Source organism: Amyelois transitella, chromosome 5 (genome assembly GCF_032362555.1).
Source record: "Amyelois transitella isolate CPQ chromosome 5, ilAmyTran1.1, whole genome shotgun sequence".
Taxonomy (NCBI): domain Eukaryota; kingdom Metazoa; phylum Arthropoda; class Insecta; order Lepidoptera; family Pyralidae; genus Amyelois; species Amyelois transitella.
Genome location: NC_083508.1, coordinates 10,377,857 through 10,401,264, shown reverse-complemented (window position 1 = coordinate 10,401,264; position 23,408 = coordinate 10,377,857). Strand labels below are relative to the sequence as shown.

The 23,408-nt window shown below is 36.4% G+C and overlaps 1 protein-coding gene across 5 annotated transcripts in view; it reads left to right on the top strand.

Moving 5' to 3' along the window:
- LOC106134502 (rho GTPase-activating protein 21) overlaps positions 1 to 23,408 on the top strand; it is a 335,912-nt gene that overhangs the window by 246,397 nt on the left and 66,107 nt on the right. For 4 of the 5 annotated variants that reach the window (XM_013334565.2, XM_060944386.1, XM_060944385.1 and 1 more), the window contains 12 exons: positions 2,527 to 2,697; positions 2,932 to 3,195; positions 5,164 to 5,396; positions 5,671 to 6,222; positions 6,513 to 6,727; positions 7,146 to 7,253; positions 7,438 to 7,518; positions 8,260 to 8,466; positions 9,126 to 9,179; positions 10,039 to 10,144; positions 11,481 to 11,583; positions 12,234 to 12,317. In XM_013334565.2, the coding sequence (XP_013190019.1) occupies positions 2,527 to 2,697; positions 2,932 to 3,195; positions 5,164 to 5,396; positions 5,671 to 6,222; positions 6,513 to 6,727; positions 7,146 to 7,253; positions 7,438 to 7,518; positions 8,260 to 8,466; positions 9,126 to 9,179; positions 10,039 to 10,144; positions 11,481 to 11,583; positions 12,234 to 12,317 (2,178 nt within the window). The remainder of the gene's footprint in view (positions 1 to 2,526; positions 2,698 to 2,931; positions 3,196 to 5,163; positions 5,397 to 5,670; positions 6,223 to 6,512; positions 6,728 to 7,145; positions 7,254 to 7,437; positions 7,519 to 8,259; positions 8,467 to 9,125; positions 9,180 to 10,038; positions 10,145 to 11,480; positions 11,584 to 12,233; positions 12,318 to 23,408) is intronic. The other variant, XM_060944387.1, reaches the window with a different exon arrangement.

The following is a 23,408-nucleotide window of genomic DNA, read 5'->3' as shown; positions in this document are numbered from 1 at the left end:
AAAAACTATCGCTGTTTCGCTTTTTATTATGACGTGAAACGGGACAGCAATAAAAACGGCGTCGAGCTTGCCTGAAGCCAATATATTGTATTGAAAAAGTTAACTTAGTATGTCTTCTGTATTTTTACCGCTGCAATGAAAAGTTGATTACAGACGAAGTAACAGGCAACATCTTGTTTATTTTAATAACTTCATCCGGCGCGGGATTGCCATTCTTGTCAATTTATGAAGGCACCGAGATAAAGTTTTACTAGGTTCGTTTAATGTTTGGGGCGATGTCTCTCTGATTTTACAATGAAAGTGCACTTATGTGCAAAAAGAGGAAGTATTTGTTTAGCGTAATTATGTGTTGCAATCTAATGGAAAGATTTTTATGCATTAGTTTTTAATTTAAAAGACTTGTTTGCGCTGATAGTTTCTCTTTAATCCAGAATCCCAAGTTTATAAGCCTATCCCTTAGTCGCCTTTTATGACATCCATGGGAAAGAGATGGAGTGATCCTATTCTTTTTTTATTGGTACCTGGAACCACACGCCATATAATATAATGTATGTATATAGTATAATTATTAATATATTTACCTTTAAAAGACGTCATGATTTTCAAAGCGTAAGGATTTTCGTACCCTAAAAATGATTGATTTATAACTATTATACGCACTTAAGTGTGGCACTTACAACTTTATTGCATCATAAACAAGAAACCTTTCAGACATAGTAGCAGAGGCGTTTACATTTATTAGATTTTTAATGTTTTACGAGGTTCATCCTATATCCTTCAAGCAGAGATTTACAAATAATTTTAACCACAAAATAGTTAATAATCTCCATATAGAGAATGTCAAAGGAAATGAGTTGCACCATATTACTATGACGGCATCCAAATCGTAACAAGCTGTCATCTCCAGTTAAGGAAATTTTACTTTTTCATAGTATAGTGACGTGTTTAGCTCCAAAACGAGAGCTACATAAAAATTCTACGTAAATTGTTACTAACTTTATGGTGAAATTTACTCTTAAGTGTTGTCTCCTTAGTCCTAGTCAAGCCGTCCATTTTAAATAAAAAAATTTATTGTTTGTGTGTGAGACTTTCATCTTGTTTTTTTAATCAAATCTCCAAATAAGTTTTACATCACATGGAGCTTTTTTTTCCTTTTTTTTAATTTGATACTTTATCCGTTCTATCTAATGATAAACATACGTTACATATTTTTTCTTTTTCTCTTTATTTCTGAAATGTTATAGAGGTACGTTGAAATTTCAGTTCTTGGAAACTTGCCCCTTTAGTAAGTATGTGGCATGCAAGACGCCATTTTTATCCCGAAACATTATCCCTGTCCCGTTTCAAGTCATAATAAAAAACGAAACAGTGATAGTTTTTCGAGCTACGAAAACGGTATCGCGCGTGCTACGCTGTGGGGCTAATGTATGTGTATGGATTGAATCAACAGAGTAAGAAGGAAACTATAATTGTCAGTAACCACAAGAGCGTTGCCGGCGATGGCTGTCACTTCGAATTAAGGCAGCTGTGAATTTGTCTTGGAGGGTTGTCGCTGTGGCCCGTTTACACTTGATCGAACTTTATAGAAATATGTATTAACCAGTCCGTAATTGTTATTGTAGCAGATTTCCACTTGACCGAGTTTATGGAAATGAAAATTATAATGTTGCTAAGGAATTTAACTAGTCAATTATTTTTGCTGTTGACTGTAGCTGTGTGACCCATTAATTGCTCAAGCAAACATTATGTTGACATGGGATATGGCTACTACTTACGTCGAAAATTATTTTGCATACAAACGTTCATCAAATAGCGTCTCTTTCCTGGGTAGACAAATGCTACAATTTTCCACTTGCCACAGTCCCTCTGTATGCTTCTTCAAATCTTCTGAATTAGCGTAATATAAAAAGTTTCATAAGTTAATACAAGATCTTAATTTTGATAGGCGTATTTAAAACATATCACCTTATGCTAGGTAAAGAAAATAATTGCTGCAGCGCTCGACTAGCTGTCCCGGCAAACGTTGTTTTGCCATATAAATATTTTTAAGTAATTACTAGTAAAAAAATGTTAAGGATGGACAAACCCTTATCACTAAGGGATTTGAAAAATAAATGTCGGCCGACCTCAGACCTACTCAATATACTCACAACATTTCATGAGAATCGGTTAAGCCGTTTCGGAGGGTACTCCTCTGAAAGTACGGGAACGAATATTGTGATACGAGAATTTTATATATAACTAGAGGCCGCCCGCGACTTCGTCCGCATGGAAACCCTATCAATCCCGCGGGAACTCTGGGATAAAAAGTAGCCTATGTGTTATTCTGGGTCTTCAGCTACCTACATACCAAATTTCATGGTAATCGGTTCAGTAGTTTTTGCGTGAAAGAGTAACAAACATCCATACAAACTTTCGCCTTTATAATAGTAGTAGGATTACGTTTTATTTTAAATAACTCGATGCTTTTTATGAATAGATTTTTAACTATTATAAGTATTAATAGCTCTTTTTTTGTGTCCACAGCCCCCACCAACAGTCCACGGCCCCGTCGCGCTGCCGCCCCCGACCGCCTCGTCCGCGCCAGCGTCGCTGTGTGCCGCACCGCGCACCATCACCATACACAAAGTCGACGCTAGACACAACTTCGGCTTTTCATTGAGGCACTTGGTCGTCTACCCTCCGGAGTCCTTGACGGTACGTTTTCATCAGGTTATTTCCTAAGGAATTGGGTACTTAACACAATACGAGTATCTTTATGTGTTCTTCATCAACCGCTTGATACATTCACCAGCCCCTGCTTAAAATCTTGACACTTCAGTCTTGTCTCTTAAAAGTTCTTGACATAACAAATTCTGCTTCTATCTTGAACTAACCAAACTGGATTTGAAAACCTGTCATAATTCTTACAAAACATTGTATTCATTCCAGGACCTATACGATGACGCGCGCCTGCTGGCGGTGGGCGCGGTGGTCGCTCCAATGGACACCATCTTCGTGAAGGCGGTCCGGCCGGGCGGACCGGCGGCGGCGGCCGGACTACGCGCCGGCGACCGGATACTCGCCGTCAACGGCGTGCCGGTCGCGTGCGGGAACACTAAAGCGTCCTACCAGAGAGTAGTTCAGATCGTCCAGAGGGAACCGAGAACGCTTAGGCTTACGGTCGTGCCAAGGGATCACGACTTGTTGCAAAGGGTGAGTTGGTTATCTAAAGTGGCTTCTGTTACGTGAACCAATGAGGCATGCCGAATTTCAAGGCATTGACGAATCGGGAGATCCCCCACTCTCCGCGTGTTAATTCCACCAGATTCAATGAGTAATGGAGATTTTTTTAGCTTTTTAGGATTTGTTTCAATAGTCATTATTGTAACTAAGAGAACTGCCAATCTCATTGTCCAATCACAAGACCATAATTATAATAAATATGAAAAAAAAAATAGCATAAAATGTCTTAGTCTCTTATTTCATTCAGACATTTCTAGATTGAATTTACACTCAGTAACATTTCATACATCTTTTCAATTTGTGAAGCTTAATCATATTCATATACCTATCCGTATCCATCAAAGTCAGGCGAGTTTCGGTTGAAAAATTACTTTTAAAGAAATGTTGATAAGATTGGGAAGTTTAGCGTGATTTTCATTTAATTTACAATATATTATAGTTACTCGTTCAATGAATAAATCTATAACCATAGATGTAAATCCCCGCGCGCTATGGTAATCTCTGGTATATGTAGAATAGTCATAAAGCTCACAGCTTTCTGTTCTATATTCAACTGTTCTACATAGCAACCATAGATAATATATATTTCACATAATATGAAGTCGTATATCCTTACATTCTAACGAATATTGATATCTACTATTCCTCGATACAAATGCTTGATTATTACCAAAGAACTCTTGTTACGCCACATGTGCAAATCGTAATTGGAGAGCACTGACCTATCCTATATCGGTGACTCAAGATTTCGATCACCACATTTACGAGAACCGCATCCGTTTGGGTGGTATCAAAAGTAAGGAGAGTACAGAAAGATAGGTAGTTTAAACATCAAGATTTAGCAACGATACATTAAATATAAATCAGCAATTTGGAATACTGAAGACAGAATATAATAAGGTCATTTATCTCGTAATGGGGGTGTTCTTTGTATTGATAAAGGGAGAGATTAATGAAAGACAGTCTTAAAATATTTACTAGTTTGTCTTTACGTTGATACCTACGTATATACTCTGAACTTTAAAGCGACACCAGTGGAAAACACGTAATGATTATTTATATTATAACTTTTACATGTTGGCAGGAAAAATCTTTTGATTGTTTTCAAATCCATCGGTACTAGATGACAATATGACATTTAAAAAAATCTTCTTCCTTTTAACGTTAAACAAATCAGTGTTGTGCAATTTTTTTGTAGAAGTTTTTATAGTTCGATTAAAGCGACCCTCCTGTTTACTTATTCTTTTATGGCGGAATTGAATCCGTTGCGTTGCGTCTGCCTACGCTGTTTTAAAATAAGCTTTTTGCATGTTCATTACGATTGTTCAGTTGTTCTGGCAAGTTCCCATGTATTTAAAGTATGACTACACAGCAAGGATGCATTTAGACTTTTATGGCTCAATAAATCACCATAGTGAATGTTATTTTCAATATTTCCCTAGGTATCGTATATTTATTCTTCTTAAAGTAAGTGTTGCACCTTTTGCTCTTTTGAGAAATTTTTAAAAATAATAAAAGCTTTTCTAGCAATTTTACATAATGAAGTTGTCGTCGGTGCTAAAATTAACTAGTACAAGTAAACAGTTACTTGCTTACCTACAAATCATACAAATGGATCTGTATGGAAGAATCTAGTCTTGAGCAAGCAGAATAAGACTACATCTTTTCATATTTATTTTGATGCATCCTGCAATGAAGTAATCTAAATCTTTAAATTCCTTTAAAACCGTAAATACATTCCAGAATATAGTCGGAGCACAAAAATTCAATTCAGATAAACCTTTTTTATAAACCATGGTAGTCTTGTTTCATCAGTTGTAATGTCTCAAACTGTAATCGCAATTACAAACTAAACATGCAGCAACTATTGATATTGTAAAAATAGTCAAAGACTAAGCAAGCAAAGACACCTATATATAATAAAAAAATACTTCACAGTATTTCAGCGAGGCGGCCTACAACCCCGAATCGAACCAGCGCGCAATCGAGATGCCAGCACCGCTCACCGAGCACGAGTCGCGGCTCTTCGACGCGTACCGGAGGACTAGGCCTGCGCTGCCGGCCCCGCAGGCCCCGGCGAGGCTGCGGGAGGACCCAGAGTACGCCCCTGTGGGAACCCTGGCGGCGAGACTCGATGTGCCACGGATGCAGCATTATCTGTTGCATGATAGGTGAACCTTTATTTTTGTGTTTATTTATTTATTGATAACATAACAGTCGTGAACTGAAGTGCAACTGTGACTTGGAAATTTTTCTTAGCTAAAAAGTCAATATAAAACACTATCTATTATATCAGTTCCTTTATAACTAATTAATAAAGTTGAAGATAACTCTCCAAACGATAAAAAGTCCGTCATTGTAATTTTAATGGAAGGCTGGTTATGACAAAAATAAGTGATAAAAACAATATAGGATAATTATATCTCCATTTTCTTTAAATTACAGCAGGCGAGAGTCCGACACATCGCTACCGTCTTCAGCAACAGAAAGCAAAGACAGCTTAGGCTCCTTCGACTCCAACTCTACCCTGACAGGACGAGAACAAGACGACTCGATTATCCTCTCCCGAATACGAAAAAGTCTCGAACAAAAGGAGGCATTCCTTCGACGTCCTAGTCAGCCCACTGGATGGGCGACTCCGGACGCAGCCCCGCTAATTCAACAAAAGGAATTCTACGCCAGACCTCAAAAATTACAAAAACCAGCGTGGCCACCTCCTGCTACATCCCCTCCCTTGGCAGCATCCCCACCCCCGCAAGATAAAAGAGAAGATTGCTCAGCAAGCGTCGACAGCGGCACGTACAGTGGTTACGGTGAACTGAATGGCGCGCATGTGGATAGAAGCAAGTCAAAACCTGATAAGAGCCAGTTTGTGTCGACTCTATCAAAAATACAGGAGACTGCTCCGAGCATACAGAGCAATAATGTCGGGACTGTAAACAATAACGGATCTAGCGAACTTAAAGATGAGTCCGCGACGAGTAATCAAGATAGCAGGTAAATATATAATAGTCCTTGTGAATCTAGTATTAGACCCACTTTATGAGACTTTTTAGAATCTTAGTGAAATAAAATTGAAATGATCTCAAGACGCCTTCTTGATTTAGGTATTGATTTGAGTATCGGACAAACAACCATCCAACTACAATATTCTACTTATTAGGAGCTAAGCTATTAGTTAATATTAGACTACATTTTAACTTGCGACACGTCCTTGGCTGGTGGATGGCTGGTGGCTTTGTTGCATAGTGACAGAAAAATACCAACATTTAACTTCTATCTTCCAGGTATCCAGTGCCAGAGCTCCAACTGGTGACAGCCAGGACGAGGCAGCTGGAAGAGGCGCGCGGAGGCGGCGAGAGGCGGACAGAGGTCGCCCGCAGTGAGCTGGCGCGCCTCTCCACCACGCGGCTGGAGCCCAGTGTGGCGCTGCGAAGGAAAGAGTTCGAGACCAGAGCGAGCAGAAGAGAAGCGAGGTCTTTGGATGTACAACCTCAGCAAGGTATGTTTGTTTTAGAGGTTGACAGGGGTTGCTACTCGTAGAAGTAGAAGCTACTAAGATAATGCAAATGAATGAGTTTGAGACCTAAACAAGCAGGAGAGGAGAACAACTCTGAGCAAAGTTTTGTGTATGTTTACTAAATCTTTGTCGAGCGGAAAAAGAAGTCAAGAGTAACTTGGTCCCAAAACTTGGCAGCTCGGAATACAAACGCGTAATTCGTAAACGTCAATAAAAATGACCTACACATTGTTTCTTTTAATGATTTCCTTTTTCTTCTAAGATTTCAGTTTGTGTTATTCGGAAAAAGATATTTATATTTTTTTATATATCTCCACTTACCTTCAAAATGTTACATTTGCTACATAAATCAGTGTGATATGTCTCTTATTTCAATTTCGTGTTCATGTACGTTTTGCAGAGCTGGAACACGTGGAAGTACCCCTCGGCGGCAGCCTTTCCGGCAACCAGCTCGTCATCACCGGCAGCAAGCACCTTCATTGCCCGCCTCCAGATGGATATGTGCCCGGTAAGATAGACATACATACATACATACTATTACGCCTGTCTCCTATTGGGGTAGGCAGAGACTATAGATTTCCACTTGCATTTTTAAACACTATTGAAATCTCCTAATAGACATTCCCATCTTTGTATATATACCAAACAGTTGAGTAAAACTTGGGTCAAAATTTTTTTATATTAATTTTCAGAAACAGAAAAGGTTCAAATGCGAACAAGGTCAAATAGTACCGGTAGTGAAGGATTACCCATTAGAAGACATCATGCCACAGGTAATTGTTTATTATTGAAACTCACAATTTACGAAAGACTCTGTTGCAAACAGAATTCTTCAGTTTATTTATAAAAGAGTTTTGTCTATTACGCTTCATGATAGAAAGAGACGTACAGTTTAGTGTAAAAGGTTTTTTTTTTTTTGTAATTTTGCGCCTCACTGTATCTATGTCTGACTGAATTATACAATAGCGAATCCCTTGACGCTGTTTAAAAAAAGAACAGACTTTAATACTGTATTCTTTTGTTATGGAGTCTTTACTGCGCTATAGCTACAACGATACACTTGAATTTGGAATAATTTATAAATGGACATTAAACACTACTACAAAACCAGGCCATTTTTCACTGAACTTCACATCACTGCCGCCATAGCTAAGCCGGTTTAGGTCACCTACACAAAACATTGCAAAACTAAATGCTTTTAATCTTGTTGGTCAACGTTCATCGTCATTTATGTGTCAAACTCATACCTAAATTAAATGCTGCATTAACATGTGCCTCAAAAGATACCTGGGCAATCTCCTATTCATCAATCAACCGTATATGATTTTGTCTTTAAAAATTTATCCAAAAACGGGTGCCGAAATGGAACAGAGAGGACGTTCTATTTGTCCATATCTTAAAACTTTACGCAGCTATATTTGAACCATAGAAGAAAAATTTGAAAGTTCATCCACGTTGACCAATGAACACGCTAGTTTAGCACGCCGGCATCTAATAGCACTATTCGCCTCAAGATGGCAGTCACGCGAAGAAGCGAATGGGCCTGAACAGAGAACAAATGGAGGCGATGAACCGCGTCTCGCTGCCTGGAGTCATGAACGGGCTGGAAGGGCCTCAGAGGCCTACCCAGCTGAGCCTAGCGCCGCCGTCGGGGTCAACGTCCGCGTCCGTATCGGCCGCCACTTCCCCGTCGCCCACGCCGAGCACCCCGGCCGACTCAGGTCCAGCGGCTCTTTGGAATGCCCCAATCCCTCCCTGGCTTGATTCGATGTTCTTTATTTGAATGCATGACGCTTATTGGGTGTACTGGTTATGTTTGTAAAGTATTAGAGTAACAGTAAAAAAATAACTGTCTTCTCGGCCAGTCTCAATTTTAATACACAAAGAAACATGCGAGATAAGGATTATTTAAATACCGATAAAAAATTATAAATAAGTTTCTATGTAGCCAGTCTCAATTTGACTAAAAAAATATCACGGGCTTTACATAATTGTAATAATTATTACATTTCCAAGTACATCCACTAGGTAAAAACTAACTCTACTAAATTGTACTACAAAACGATGATTAATTTACCTGATAGACATGTTTTTTGCTACTGCTATTTTGTCGGCTCGGAAGAGTTGTCTTGGCAACTAGTTGGTCGAGCAGACGAATCGGTTAATAAATTGGTTGCAATGTCGTTTAGTAGTACATGTCAAAGCAGTCCTGAACAGCCATAAGGGAGGCCTCTAACCTATCTCTTCCACTAATGGAATGCGATGAGTGTGCTTCTCAGTGTGCTACTAATGCCGACTAACCGTCGTGATCATTCGGTGTCTAATTACTAATGGACATCAATAAAAAAGATTTCGCATAACATTTGTTTTTTTTTAATAGGTTTTGCCGATGACCTAGTGACAAGAAGACAGAAGAAGGATGCTCAGCTCGGAGGTTCGTTTTGTGTGAAACACCTTTTTTTTTTTTTTTTAAAGTATAATTCTCAATCTGAGGGGTTAGTGCCAGTTTTTCTCGATCAAACGCGTCGAGCAAGTAAACGCGAATTTGTATGTGATTTGAGTAGCGCCACCTAGTGGTAAAACGATGGCACGTATGCAACTCCATACAAACTCTCGTTTACTTGCTCAACACGTTTTACCGAGTAAAACTCGCACTGACCCCTCTGTTCTTATGCATGGTTCACATATAAGCAAATTGAGAACGGAATTACAGTGTTATGGTGCGCACTATCAGTATGCCTATCAGTATGCGATTTTTTCAAGCCATACTAGACTCTTCAAGTATTTAAATTAAATTCAAAATGATTTCACACTGAAAGTTCACACTGCATCAATCTTTCCGATCTGGAACAAGCCTCATACTAAGGCCACTTTTGATTGGGAAAGCTATGTTGCATATCTCCATTAGAGAGAATAGAATAGATTTCTTTTCAAAATTGCATACAAGGTATCACTTATTGACGTCACATCACTTAAATCTAATTATAACTACAACCGCTTCCAAAGCGCATGTGTAGAAGAAGTGGCGGAACACACTACACTGCAGCATTTTCATCGGACGTCAATTTACAAATATAGATCACTTAAATCTAAATCGTGGACGAATGCACATTGTCTTATTTGTTGACACAAATCTTAGGATCTGCAAAAAAAATTAAACCAAACATGCCATGAAGAGGTTTGGCAAAGTTTAAAACCTATTAGTATTAATGTTTGGCTAACTATTGTTGATGGTTCGTTGTCCTAACCAACATAATAATTACTGGCCTAAATTTTTTTTCTCAATAAAACAGAGGAAGAACGTGCCATGAGACGGGTGTCGTATCTTAAAGCCACGTGGGGAGACCGCATGCATATGGACAGCGACATAGAGCCAGATGGCGACCATAACTTGAGAAGGTATGTAATAACCCTGCTAACTTACATATATATATATATATATATATGAAGTCATTGGTACAAGCTTGAATAAAAGGTTGAAATATGAAAATGTTGCAAAATTGAGCCTATCCGCCTACCCTCATTTCATACAAATGTCGTTAAGAATCTATACGTCTGTAATTTGTTGTATCAAATTTAAAAAAATGTCTCATAATATTGACAATATAAGAAAAAAACCTTGTGAGAAAGTGGACATATAAAAAATTTTATTTTGCCTCATAATTGAAAAAGTTAAGGAGAAGCAAGTACCAATGACATTCAATTGTGACTAAATAATAGAAATTATCAAGTAGAATACCCCTTCGTAGTTAATAGGTACTTGGCATTACTAGTCAGTATATCTCATATCCTACTACATAGTATGTTGTAGATAGATTTAATCAGATTCTTTTCATTTGTAGAATCTTTTAGATATAGTATAAATCTAACTTAACACATATCGGGTTACAATGGTAAAAATTGTTTAGTGACTAAAATTGGGTTGTAAAATGGACAGTGCACATCGCAAGTGGCGCCCCCCTCGGTTCACCGACGACATTACTGCGTTGGTGCGAAAATTCGACCCGTACGCCGTCCTCCCGGCGCGGTACGTCGCATGACGACAACTTGTGCCGCTAGATGGCACTAAAGTCTGTGTGTGATGATTTACTGTAAAACATAGATGGCGCTAAAAGCTAAAAGTAACAATTTTGTTGAGATCAAAGAATTACTATAAAGCCTTGCACTGCGTTTGCCTTAAATTTATAAAATGAGAACGATCTCGCTCATTTAACATTAAAGAACTTTTTGACTTTCTTTTTAAACTCAGATCATACAGGCAGTACATAAATTAACTTATTCATTTAATATTAAACCAAACTCGAGATCAATTTGGGATTGCATGTAAATTTACGAATGTGAGCATGAGCTACGGTTGTACCCCATTAGAACTTTGTTTGATGTTGGGCATGATTGTTTTCTATTGTCAGTTGTTTTGCAGGTGGATAATATATTAGTTTAAGTAAGTCGGTTTATATAGAATTAAGCTATTTGTCAAGGTAGGTTTGTATTTTAATAGTTTTATAGTTGAAGGATATTATAGTTTCACATATTTTGAGTAACGTATGTTAAGAAAAATATTAGAAAGAATGGAAATATATTAATGGTTTTATGGTATGAATTTTGTAAATTAATGGTAAAAAAAAAAATTTTAATTTTGCAATTTTTTAAAGTTGTAATGACTTAGTTTCCTAACATCTGTTTGTTTTCATGTGGAAAGGTACCTATTTAATATAAGCATTTTTGTGTTATCTAGCCCCGAGAAGAAGGGCGAGGGCGCCTGTGAGGAAGTGGTGGAGCCGACGGAAGGGGATGTGCAAGGGAATGTACAAATCAAGGCTGTGGTAACGAACGGGAAGGTATGTATTTTTTTTTTATAGTCTCATAAATTTCTCAGTTCCTGCGTGATAAAATTCTGACATATCCCAAAGGTATATATGGCTATAATGCATTAGCTTCAAGTCTATTCATTTTTGCCTACTGTTTTAAGATTGTGTGTAATTAACTTTATATATATCCCAGGAAACAACCGTTATTTATTCTAACTTTACCGATACTAATACCTACGGATTTTTTTTAATTTCCTTACACACACATATGTACGCCCATCATGTCTTTATCCCTAACGACTAAAATAAAGATAGTCGAACCGGCGTAATAATAAAACCGATTTCATCATAGCGTACATACATACACATACATGTAGTCACTAGCATCTATATCCTTTGCGGGGTAGACAAAGCCAACAGTCTTGAAAAGACTGAAAGGCTACATTCAGCTGTATGACTTTATAACAAAATTGAGATTCAAATAGTGATGTTGCTAGCCCATCGCCTACGAGAGGAATCCCAAGTTTATAAGCATAATATCCTTAATCAAATTTAATTAGGTACTGTTGCCTGGTGTCGAAAAGATTTTGTTAAGTTTTCACGGGCAGTTGCCTCCCTGCCACCAATTCGCCTTGGCGATTTTCGATTTAACTAATAAATAAAAATGCTTTCTTCAACAGCGCGCAAGCGACAGGTCGTGGAAACAAGTATGGGCGGTGTTGCACGGCGCCAAGCTGTACCAGTACCGGCATCATCCCAGTCAGGTTGGTTTTGACTTAATTCAATGACTGTGTGTCTATATATTATACTTGTATCATACATATGTTTCAGGGCAGAAAAAGATTAATCTTTAACTCCAACTAAAAGCCAAAAGTTTGCAAATGATTTCTTGGAATTGTTGCTCATAAATTTGAAAATCCTTACATAAGTGAAGGTTTCTTAAATATTGAATCGTCATTTTATACATAAATATTTAAGAAATCAATTGAGGAATTGCTTTGATGGAGTGATTAGATAGGAAGGATAGGAATTCAATGAAAGTAGATAAGGGAAGCATTTTGCCCCGAGGGGCACAGTAAAACTGTTTCTTAATTCCAAAACAAGGAAAGGTTCCTCTAAATAAAACCTACCGCGGTGTGCTAATTTTTAGCATCCATAATAGCCTGCAGAACCGATCGACCCAAAACCATAAAACATATTTAATGTAGATAAATGCTTGGTTCGCGTTATGTCCGCAAATTGGATGGGACGTGACCTTCGCGTGAGGAGGAACCGTCCGTTTTGTTTGTTGAATGCAGGCACAGAACACGGTACGTCGTCACAGGCAGTTTCTATGCTCTGTGTATGCAAACTAAGAAGCTGATGTTTGGTTCATAAAGACTTCATTAGTTAAAAATTGTCAGTTATTTTGTGAAACAGCTCATGTTTGTCAAATTTATTGCCTTACTTATTTTGCAAACAAAACTATCTTTGTTCGCGACTTTGCTTTTCGTTCCATTTAGCAGTCGACGAATTTATAAGATAATTTTAAAATTATAACAATAAGTTAGTCACCATTCTCTTTTTGTAACACAGATAGATAAATTTTTAGGCTTAGAAAGCCATTTTTATCGCGAATCGCTTCCTCTCGTCAACAAGACCGCAGCCGAACATCAAATATTTTGCTCTAGTCCTGCTGGAATATTATTTTGGAGTAGATTTCCACGTAAACAAGTGTAGGCTTTTGTTTTAATATAATTTGTTTACAGTGCCCTTCGCGGTATCCCGGGCACACCCTGTAAATGTATTTTTAACTTTTGTTTACTTATTTACCACTGAATGAATAATGTTTGCATTATTTTTGCTAAATTTAAATTTGACAAATCCTTTGAATTTAGAACATATTTACACATTATTATTTTTTTTAAATTAGCAAAACTTAGTTCAATTCAATTTAGTGTTCTTATATGATTTTTAACAAAACAATGTTTTTAAGGGTTTGTAGGTTACTTCAAATAAATAATCATGGAATCAAGATTCAGATAATAGCAGCTAGCTAGCCAATCGTTCCAATATAATATTTAGTAGCGTTTCCCTTGATTGACTTTTGCAATTCGCACAGAAAACAAGTAGACAGCTAGCAAAAAAACTACATTCTTTCTTCGCCACGACACCAGCACGCAATCGACGAAGGTTGTTTTTCGCCTTTAACGAAAAAAATTCAAAAAATACGTTAGCGTCTTTTAGCGTAAAGATCTTATCTTACTACCCCTATACAGTGTCTTATGAATTTAAGAAATATATTTTATCTGTAACTAACAATATACTTCCCATTCGCACACCTGGCGATGTCTGCCCACAAACTGTGACGTCAACGGACTTTATCGTCTAACAGCTGTTTTATATCTCAATAGTTTTAACGATGCGGTTAATTGAGAACTTCGCCATATGCCGTCTTGTTAGAGGTGTTTGACACCCGTCAGTTTGAAAAACAAACTATGTTCTATTACATGCTCATTTATAATTTAAATTAGGTAATTGTATTCAACGGGCCTACCCTCTATGCATTCTGTTTTGGTTGACTTATATAACTTAATAGGTTTAAGTATAAAAGATTATAAAGTAGTACAAAAAGATTATGCACGTACAATATTTAATACACAAGAGCTTCGGTGGTCGAATCGGTAAGGTCCCGGTTAAAATGCGTGTGGCGCAAAAAGGGCACAGGTTCGAATCCCACCTAGGCCATGTACCAATGACTATTTTCGAAGTTACATACGTACATATGTTTGAATACTTGCGGTGAGGGGAAAAATCGTAAGGCAACCTGCACATTAACTAGAAGAAGAATATTTAATACACAAGAACGCATAAACTTTGGTCTGCTGACATTCCAGATTTTCTAAGCGAAAAATGCGAAAATGTAGCGTTGCAAAATACATGAACAGGTTAATTTTATTATGTACAAAAAAATTGTGCACGTACAATATTTAATAGACAAGAAAGCTTTGGTTTGTTAACATTCTAAATTTGAACGCAGCGCGTTCTTTTTTTTAATCAAAATAGATGAACTAGTTCAAAATAATTTTCTCGAAGACCTAAATACTTACACGGCTTTGTAATAAGATCTACCAGAATCAAATTAAAAAGTATCAATTCTGCAATTATGCGGGAAGTTTGCGAAGGTTTGTGCCCGCGTCACGGGCTGGTTATAACCGCGAAAGCGAAATATTTTCGTCCGTCCGACCTTTTCGCGCGCGTTAATGTCGCACGATACGAAATACACTAGCATATCGTACGTAACAGCTTTTAATGCTGATGGCTCCAATAGTCGAGTGATACTTATATTGCCGACCTCTGAAACGCAAAATTCTCTCTGACTTACAAATCGTAATCGACACATTATTACAATATATATTTTTTCCTAGAGAATGCACGTAGCTCCGTCTGCGTGTAAAATCCCGCAATTTTCATTTCTGAGGGATTTACGAGAATTTTTCTTTTAGTGCACCCCCACATCATCATCATTGCAGCCGTAGAGCGTCCAATGCTGAACGTAGGCCTCCCCCAATGACTTCCACCTTTCTCTGTTGGAGGCTACCTGCCTCTAACGTGTACTCGCGGACTTCACTTGTGGACCTAAACCTATCGTTAATATTTCAATCAATTAGTCAGTCAGTGTCTTCTTTTATATGTTAAGACTTGTCACTTGACTTGTGTTACTTGTCAGAAAGACTAGATGTATTATAGCTTTTTAGTACAAGAATATAAATAGCTATTACAAAGGCAATAGACCATTTAAATTGTCTAAATAAACCTGAATACTTGTCCGAATACAATATACCTTGATACCAGATTTAGCTTTAGACAAAATAATAATAGAATAACATTTCCTTCGTTCTCGAACTCCTTTAATCTCGTATTAGTAAATGGTATTTCTGCGTACCATAAACCGATCTCATATACCTCGATGTCCTTCGTAATATGCTTGATATTCAACTTTATTGCATTAGAAATAAAGACGAGTGCATTTGATACTTTCACGGAAGACATTCCGTGTGTAAAATGGATTTAGATGTTCTCAGAACGATATTTCTAGTTGTTTATTAATGTTAGGCAACACTGGATAGTTGGGAATACCAAAATCAGCAACTGCATTCAATTACCGCGGTAATAGATACATACATGCATATAATCGCGTCTATATACCTTGCGGGATAGACAGAGCCTACGGTCTTGAAAAGACTGAAAGGCCACGTTAAGCTTGATGGGACTGAAATTCAAATAGATGTTAGCAACTTTAAAGAAGCCCATCGCCTAGAAGAAGAATCCCAAGTATATTAGCCGTAGTAATAACCGCGGTAATTTTGAGAAATAGTACAAAAAACTATCAAACTCACTTCACTAAGGTCTTAGGTGCTTTATACTTTATGCCAAGACTTTATTTTTTGCTTGAAAAATCTTACGTTTCAACGCTTTACACTACAATGTATTTATCCAAAATCGAAATGCCAATTTTATTTTTTAAATTTAAATACTCTTTGAAACATTTCTTTAGCGTTAGTATTTAAAAATACAATGCGCATTAAATAATTATCTCATTACAATAGACACTCACAATCTACTGACGTGCGTTCCACATTTTCCCGAAATCCTGAAAAATATCCAAAACATAATAAATCTGTGACAGTTTCAATATTGTTAGTGCTCGTAAGTATGGACTGAAAAAGTTGTTTGCTGTAAATTGTAACATTCCCAAGGCGTTTTCATAAATGTATCAATATGAGGAAAACTGGAACAGTTTATTCGTTTATTTTTATTTGTTGTCTCAACCTCGTGCGGTTTCCGCGGCCTGTGTCGCGAATTTTCCACGTGGAAAAGGGTTTTCCAGATACCTTTATATAGTTCACTCGTGAAAGAAATATGTATGTAATTGTATGCTCAATTTGTTCAGTAATGAAATAAAGTTCTCAATGTAACCTATAATGTAACCTATAATTAAGCCGAACGGTATTTTCAAGACCGTTGCCTTTGTCTATCCCCCCGCAAGGGATATAGACGTGATTATGTGTATGTATGTAAAAAAGTGCCCAGCCAATATATTTTTTTTGTCATGGGAAATAGAAGAGTAATTAATTGTATCAGTTTATTTTTAGTTTTGATTATTAATTAAAAAAATCATTATATCTATACTCCATTGTTCTGAAGGTGTTATGGAAACTGATCTACTTAAATAGCTATTTCTAATACATTGAAATCTATGAAAATGCAGCTTTGTACACAGAGCTTTCACGATCTTGTTTTATAATCAATGCGTAAATTATCTGTTGTAATATACTCACACTGACGATCATCAGCGCAAGTTAATATTTTCACATTACTGAACAAAAATATACACAATTATTATCCTTATTCCTTCAAATTTTGTATGCAATCAATCAATGTTATTTGTGTTTAGGCTGGCGTCTGGCGCCTCGGGTCTCCTGTTTTTACAGCTCAAAATAACACTGTAGTCTCAATCTTAGACGGATTCCGACCAAATTGCATAATAAGCCGATCATAATGTTCTCTGAACAATTTTGGCAGCTGAATATACTACGATTTTGTAATTTTACTCGCAAACTCTGCACTGTACCTACCTAATAAAAATGCATTCTTAATGTTTCAGCAGATACTCTGAAGATTTCTCTCAATTTCGCGTGTTCCTTGCGACCTACTTCGCTGTCAATCTTTGATCATACAGAATGTGACACGATGTATGCAAAGAATCTTAGTTTTTGTGTTCGGTTAGCTTCGCTCGACATTTCTTCTCACCGTTAAAAATAAACAGTTATAACTAATTTCTATTGTTGTTTTTTTGCTGATAAAAAAAAATTAGTAAATTATAGTTTTAGTTGGTATAATTGCACTGCTTATATATGATTCAATTCCCCCGCAGGCAAAACAGGATTCAATAATTGATTATTTTGAATAAACCATTAATATTTATGAAATTGACGCCTTAAGCGAAAATTCTAGGTCGCAATCTCAATCAAATACAATATGTTGATTATAAGTACAAAATAATTCTTGTTCTGCTAACCGTACTTACAGATTATGCACATGACATTAAATTTTGACTTTCGTTAAAGGAACAAATTAAACCGAATGGGCTAGCTCCAAAATTTTATGTTGTATTATTGGATGCTAACACCATCCCAATATCTATTTAGAAGTTTTGTTTGAATGATGAACAAACATACATACTCACTAGCTTTTGCCTTATTATTTTTAGTATACAAACTCAACATTACTATAATTATATTTTTTTTTAAATCTTAATTCTAACCAGTTTGTTTTCAAATCAATCCAAGTACGCGTATTCTGTATATAAAATTGATTTGATATTGAGGAAGACTACCAAATCGTATTCAGTGTATTCCAACCGACAACGTTTATATCAACTATTTGTATGGACACATGTCTAGGGAACCCACACGCAAGTAAATTTGTATTGTATTTCATTGCATACATAACTCATATAACCTCCAATTCAAATTTTATCAAAATCTACGCGTGCTTTCCGTATAAGTATTCAATATTTCATCAATAAATATTGTTTTGCTAGGAGTAGGTACGTGGATAAACTGATTTTCCCAGGTAGATCACAAATAACGGGACCAATTATTATGTAAAAGAGAAATTTCTCTAGAAATAAGTAGTACCCTTGCACTTAATTTCTCTTTACTTCTAAGTTCTATTTTTATGTTTTCCTTGATTTACATAAATATATAAGTAAATGATTAAAAAAATAAGATAAGTAGAAGTATAAATATCGAAGATTTATACAACTGTCATATCTTTTTGTTTCACAACATTGGTTGACGTCAGGTAAATTACTTAAAACTAAGTTTACTGCCGCTTCGGAAGCGTCAGTGTAGAAGAACCGATAATAAACTGCGCTGCAGCATACATTGTTCAGATTAATTGAAGTATATGACATTTTTAAAATAAAAAAATATATAGTTTTTTATTGATTGGCAATTTTAAATAGATGGATAGATTCAAGAGAAAGGTTATATTATATGTATAAATGCGAAGCAGGGGCGAGAAATTAAATAATATAATATATTTGTGTTTCATACAACCAGAATAAACGAATACTTTCATTCAATTTATTTAGCGAGATGGTTTGTTTTCAATATACCAAATTTATGGCGGCTTTTGGCCGGCGAGCAATTTTTATAACTAATGACTATTACGAATACTGAGAGAGTTATTTCAATTGAGTAAATATAACTGGTATTGAACTTGAGGGCGTAAATCTGTTTGCACGTATGAATCGGCTTACTACGAAATGTTTACTATTTTCCACTAAATCTACTTTTTTTTTACGCACACTAAGTTTACCAGTTATATTAGGACACCAATTGTATTGTTGTAGAGAAAAAAAAAAGTTAATTTTTTCTTTTTATTGTTTTTATTTTTATGAAGGTGAATTTTATTAAAATAAATTATATTCTACTCATTCGCTTTGAAAAAGCTTTAAGTTTCTTTTACTTTTTTAAAGTAATAATATGTTATTTTATCAATAAACTCACCAACTTTTTTTATTTTAGCAAAATACTAAAATGCCGTATATTAATACCGTAATTATTACGAAAATACATATTCGAATACCAAATGTACCTCGTGTACTTTTAAACTTGACTATCGACTGGATCAACCGCAAACTCGATTATCCAGCCGAGATAATCGCGATAAATCGTGAAGAATCTGATTACGAGATAAAGCCGACTACTCATGAATTCATAATCGACTGTATAATTGGAAACCTAGGCAGGGCAAATGGCAAATGCATAAATCATTTGCATAAAAACCCACATGAAATAAATAAATAAATTTGACTGGGAAGACTTAATCAATAGTCATAACATTCGTACACCACGAACGATTGCTAGCCCGTCGCCTAAAAGATAATCCCAAGTTCATAAATTCCATTTACTTAATTTTATTATCTCAATTCAATAATTAAGCAATTTGGCTGAAGTTTCAGTATTTTCGAGACTGTTGACTACCCCTTTATTAAGATGTGATGTTACTTAAGAAAAGCAACAGGCACATACTACGTTTATAATGTCTCTTTTCAGATATCGTTGAAGCAATAAAATAAATAAATTTGAAAAAAAAAACGATAACAATAACAGTTTGTTAATATATGATATTTATGGCGGAAGTCCTGGCTAAAATGGAAAAAGGTATAAAGATGATTTGTGCCAAAGAAGCACTTGGAACTTAGTATTTTTATTGGCCGGTGTTGAAAACATAGAATGATTTGCACGTCGACTGTCAATGATAAACAACAAACGCATTAGCATTTTAATGAATGGATACACGTTACACACATACATTCAACAATTGTACGTATATGTAAGTTCATATATGATAACAATTATACATATATCTAGTTAAATTTTACCAGTTGAACTTTTATTTAAAAAGGACTAGTATAGACTTTGTTACAACATATATGATCAAGCCTCTTTGCCATATGGGATAGGCAGAGTCAATTGCCACGATAATTGCACACTTAAGTTTTTACTTCTTTTGCTTCGTTAATGTTCAATCTTTTCATATAAGCTCGCGAGTTTAGACTCTTGACGCGTCTTGTCGTCTTGTCTTGACCATTCAACACAACGTACCCGATATAATTAAGGTACCTCTAGTCTTTCAGCGTTCCCTTTTACACTCATCTGATATATGTATCTACTTAGGCAACCTTTAATTGATTCTTTAAACATAACCAAATAATTTAAGCATTCCTTTTTCTCTTCTTGTCAATATGCTTCCAAAAACACGACATTGTGAAGTCTTTTTCATTAAGTATTCCACCAATAGAGAATTTTCTCACTACAACTGTGAAAACATGGATGTCGTAAAAAGGCGACTACGGGATATTCTTATTAACTAGAGATTCTTCTTTTAGGCGACGGCCTAGCAACCTGTCACTATTTGGATCTTAACTCTATCATAAAGCCAAACAACTGAACGTGGCCTATCAGTATTTTCAAGACTGTTGGCTGTTGACGTGATTACATGTATGAATGTAAAACTGTGAAAATAACTAGTTTGGAGATACAAAACACCCTATTTGCACAACCAAAACCCGCTTCCCTACCCGTCATTCGACCGTGTCTTGCGTCAGTAACATCTATCTGATAACTATAAAAGGCAAGGGAATACGCGGGCGTCAGCCAATAAACAACCTGTAGACAGATGACGACAATGGTTGCTGACGATAGGCTTTGCAAGCGAAGTTCTTTATATTAAACTAGCTGTGCGCGCGACTTCGTCCGCGTGGAATAGTTATTTTGGGCATCATATTTATTCAGGGCGGTCAGGCGGTCACACATATTAGAAAGAACGCTGGTTCGCCGTATTAAATGTTTCGCTGCAAATTGCTTATAACGACTATATCTCAAAACCTATTCGTCTGATTTATATACTGTAAATGGCAATTTTAGTCTACATGAAAAGCCGAAAGTAATAAACATATTTATTTGGATAAGGATTAACACTGAATTAAAGAAAATTGGTTTTAAAATAACTTATGTCTATAATGAAAAAATAATCTTAAAAAATGAACATAAAAGTGGTTATTGTAAGTAAACCTTAAGAGATAGATATATGCTCTCGCGGACTTTTTTGTGGCAAAAAATGAGTACTTCCCATCTTTAGTACATTGTTTTACTATATCTTTGTTGGTTTGCGCAGCGTTCGCGTGGAAAGCTCGCAGATGGCCGACTCATTCAACTTTCACCTGCATTGTTGACGTTTCCCGTAGGAAATCCGGGATAAAATGTAGCCTATAGCCTTCCTCGATAAATAGACTATCTAACAGTGAAAGAATTATTCAAATCGGTTCAGTAGTTTCTGAGATTAGCGCGTTTAAACAAACAAACAAACAAACAAAACAAACTCTTCAGCTTTATAATATTAGTATAGATGTATACGTTACAGGCACAAAGATGGGCCATGAGCTATAACCAAAATGATTACTTTTCTTTTTTTTTTTTTAAATCTCAGAAATTGTCATAAATTTTTGTATATCATATATGTATATAAGCTTACCTATCAACCAGCTATACCCGGAAACCAGTTATAAAATCGAAATACCTTCAAATTCAGTAAAAATTATAGACGCGTCATACGGAGAGTGTTTTTATATGACAATTGAAGCCTATTCCCCAGGACGCCACGATAACAACAACTGTATCTATTTATACCAAAGGTAGCCTTGGAAACAGTACCAGCGCTTGATAAAGCTCGGCTGACGAAACGAAAATAAATTTCTCGGTACGAGTCATTTCGTAGGCGTCATTCATCGCCCGCTCCTGCATCCAAGGCTTTTCTCCCTCATCGTCTATTCAAAACACGAAAGCAGATCATTGACCTCTTGCCGATATATCCAAATTGCGAAAAAAGGTAGACAATTGGAATTGAGGGTCGCTAACCTTTGACGTGATCGTTCCCAATATTGGGACGCGTCAGTTCATACCTTGCGTCATGAAAAGGGCTTTCACCTGTGTCTCGTGTGATCCACGTCATCTATACTTGAAAAGAATCTAGGAATAGGTTCTTAATATAGTCGTCATCTAGATTCTATTTACGATTTACATTTTTGGTGTTGTACGAAACAACGATGATACAGAAAGAGAGCTGAAACTTTATTACTGTAGGTATATAGATGCAAACAATAGTGGACCTAAAAACCCGAAGCCTCCTAATGGCAAAGAGCAAACTGAAAAAACACAAAGATGTGAGATAGGATTTAGGCATGTGGTAAAGCAGTTCCACGTAATTAGTAAAAAATCTAAAACATTATCGAAGATATTTCTTAAAATTAAAGCTGCGAACAATTTTGGCTATTGCAAGTCTACTGCACTGCACATGGAATAGGCACGCTAAACTTCATTGACGCTTGCTTCAAATTGTAGGTACGTTTATATAGAAAAGACATTAGCAATAGTTTCACTTCTGTTATCTGTATTTTAGAAGCAGTCTGCCCAAAACGTACCCATATCAATATTCCCAAAATAAGCATACCTCGGTAAGCATTGTTGACGTGAATTGGCTCCATAAATCAAGATCAGACAAAGTTACTCAATTACTGTCGTCGGTGGGATTGCTTTATTTCATGTTCGTACGCACCTCCCGATTTAAGTCACCGCCGCTTTCTGCCTGTGAGGTTCCGACTTCCTGACATGGCAATTACAAAAATAAACAATAATCACTTCCTACGTGTTAAGGCAGGTCGTTAAGGCCCGTCGGCGTCTGAGCGAGTAATTTGAGGGCGGTATTTCTCGATTTTTGCGTAATCGTCTACGTGTGTGGCGAACGCATGATACCATATTGGGACCTCTACGAAAAAAGACCACACGGCCATTGCCACTTAATCGGCACTTTATCTATCGATTATATATCGAGTTAAATTAACAACTTTCATCAGAATTGGCGTTGTGAACGGCAGCTTTACTGGCTTTATTATCTCGTTTTGCGGTTGTTGAAATCGCGATGATATTATCGAAAGAGGTTAATGGCGGGTTGTAAAAACAATAGGCTAAGGTGTTGCATGTACGAGTAGCTACTGTACTAATGGACGAGGTATTGCTTTTAATTCTTTTAATGCCGACGCAATATGAGGTCAGTGCGTGCAACTTATTTTAGACAAGAAAGGAACAAATGGCAAAGCCAAATCATTGACCTCATGTTGTTGTTGGCCAAAGAAGATAACTTTTGTTGCTGCGACAAACATAATAATTCTGTTTTGGAACAAACAAAAGCAAATCACGCACAGGATCTTGCCAATTTTCAACGTAATCAGCGAACAATACGAT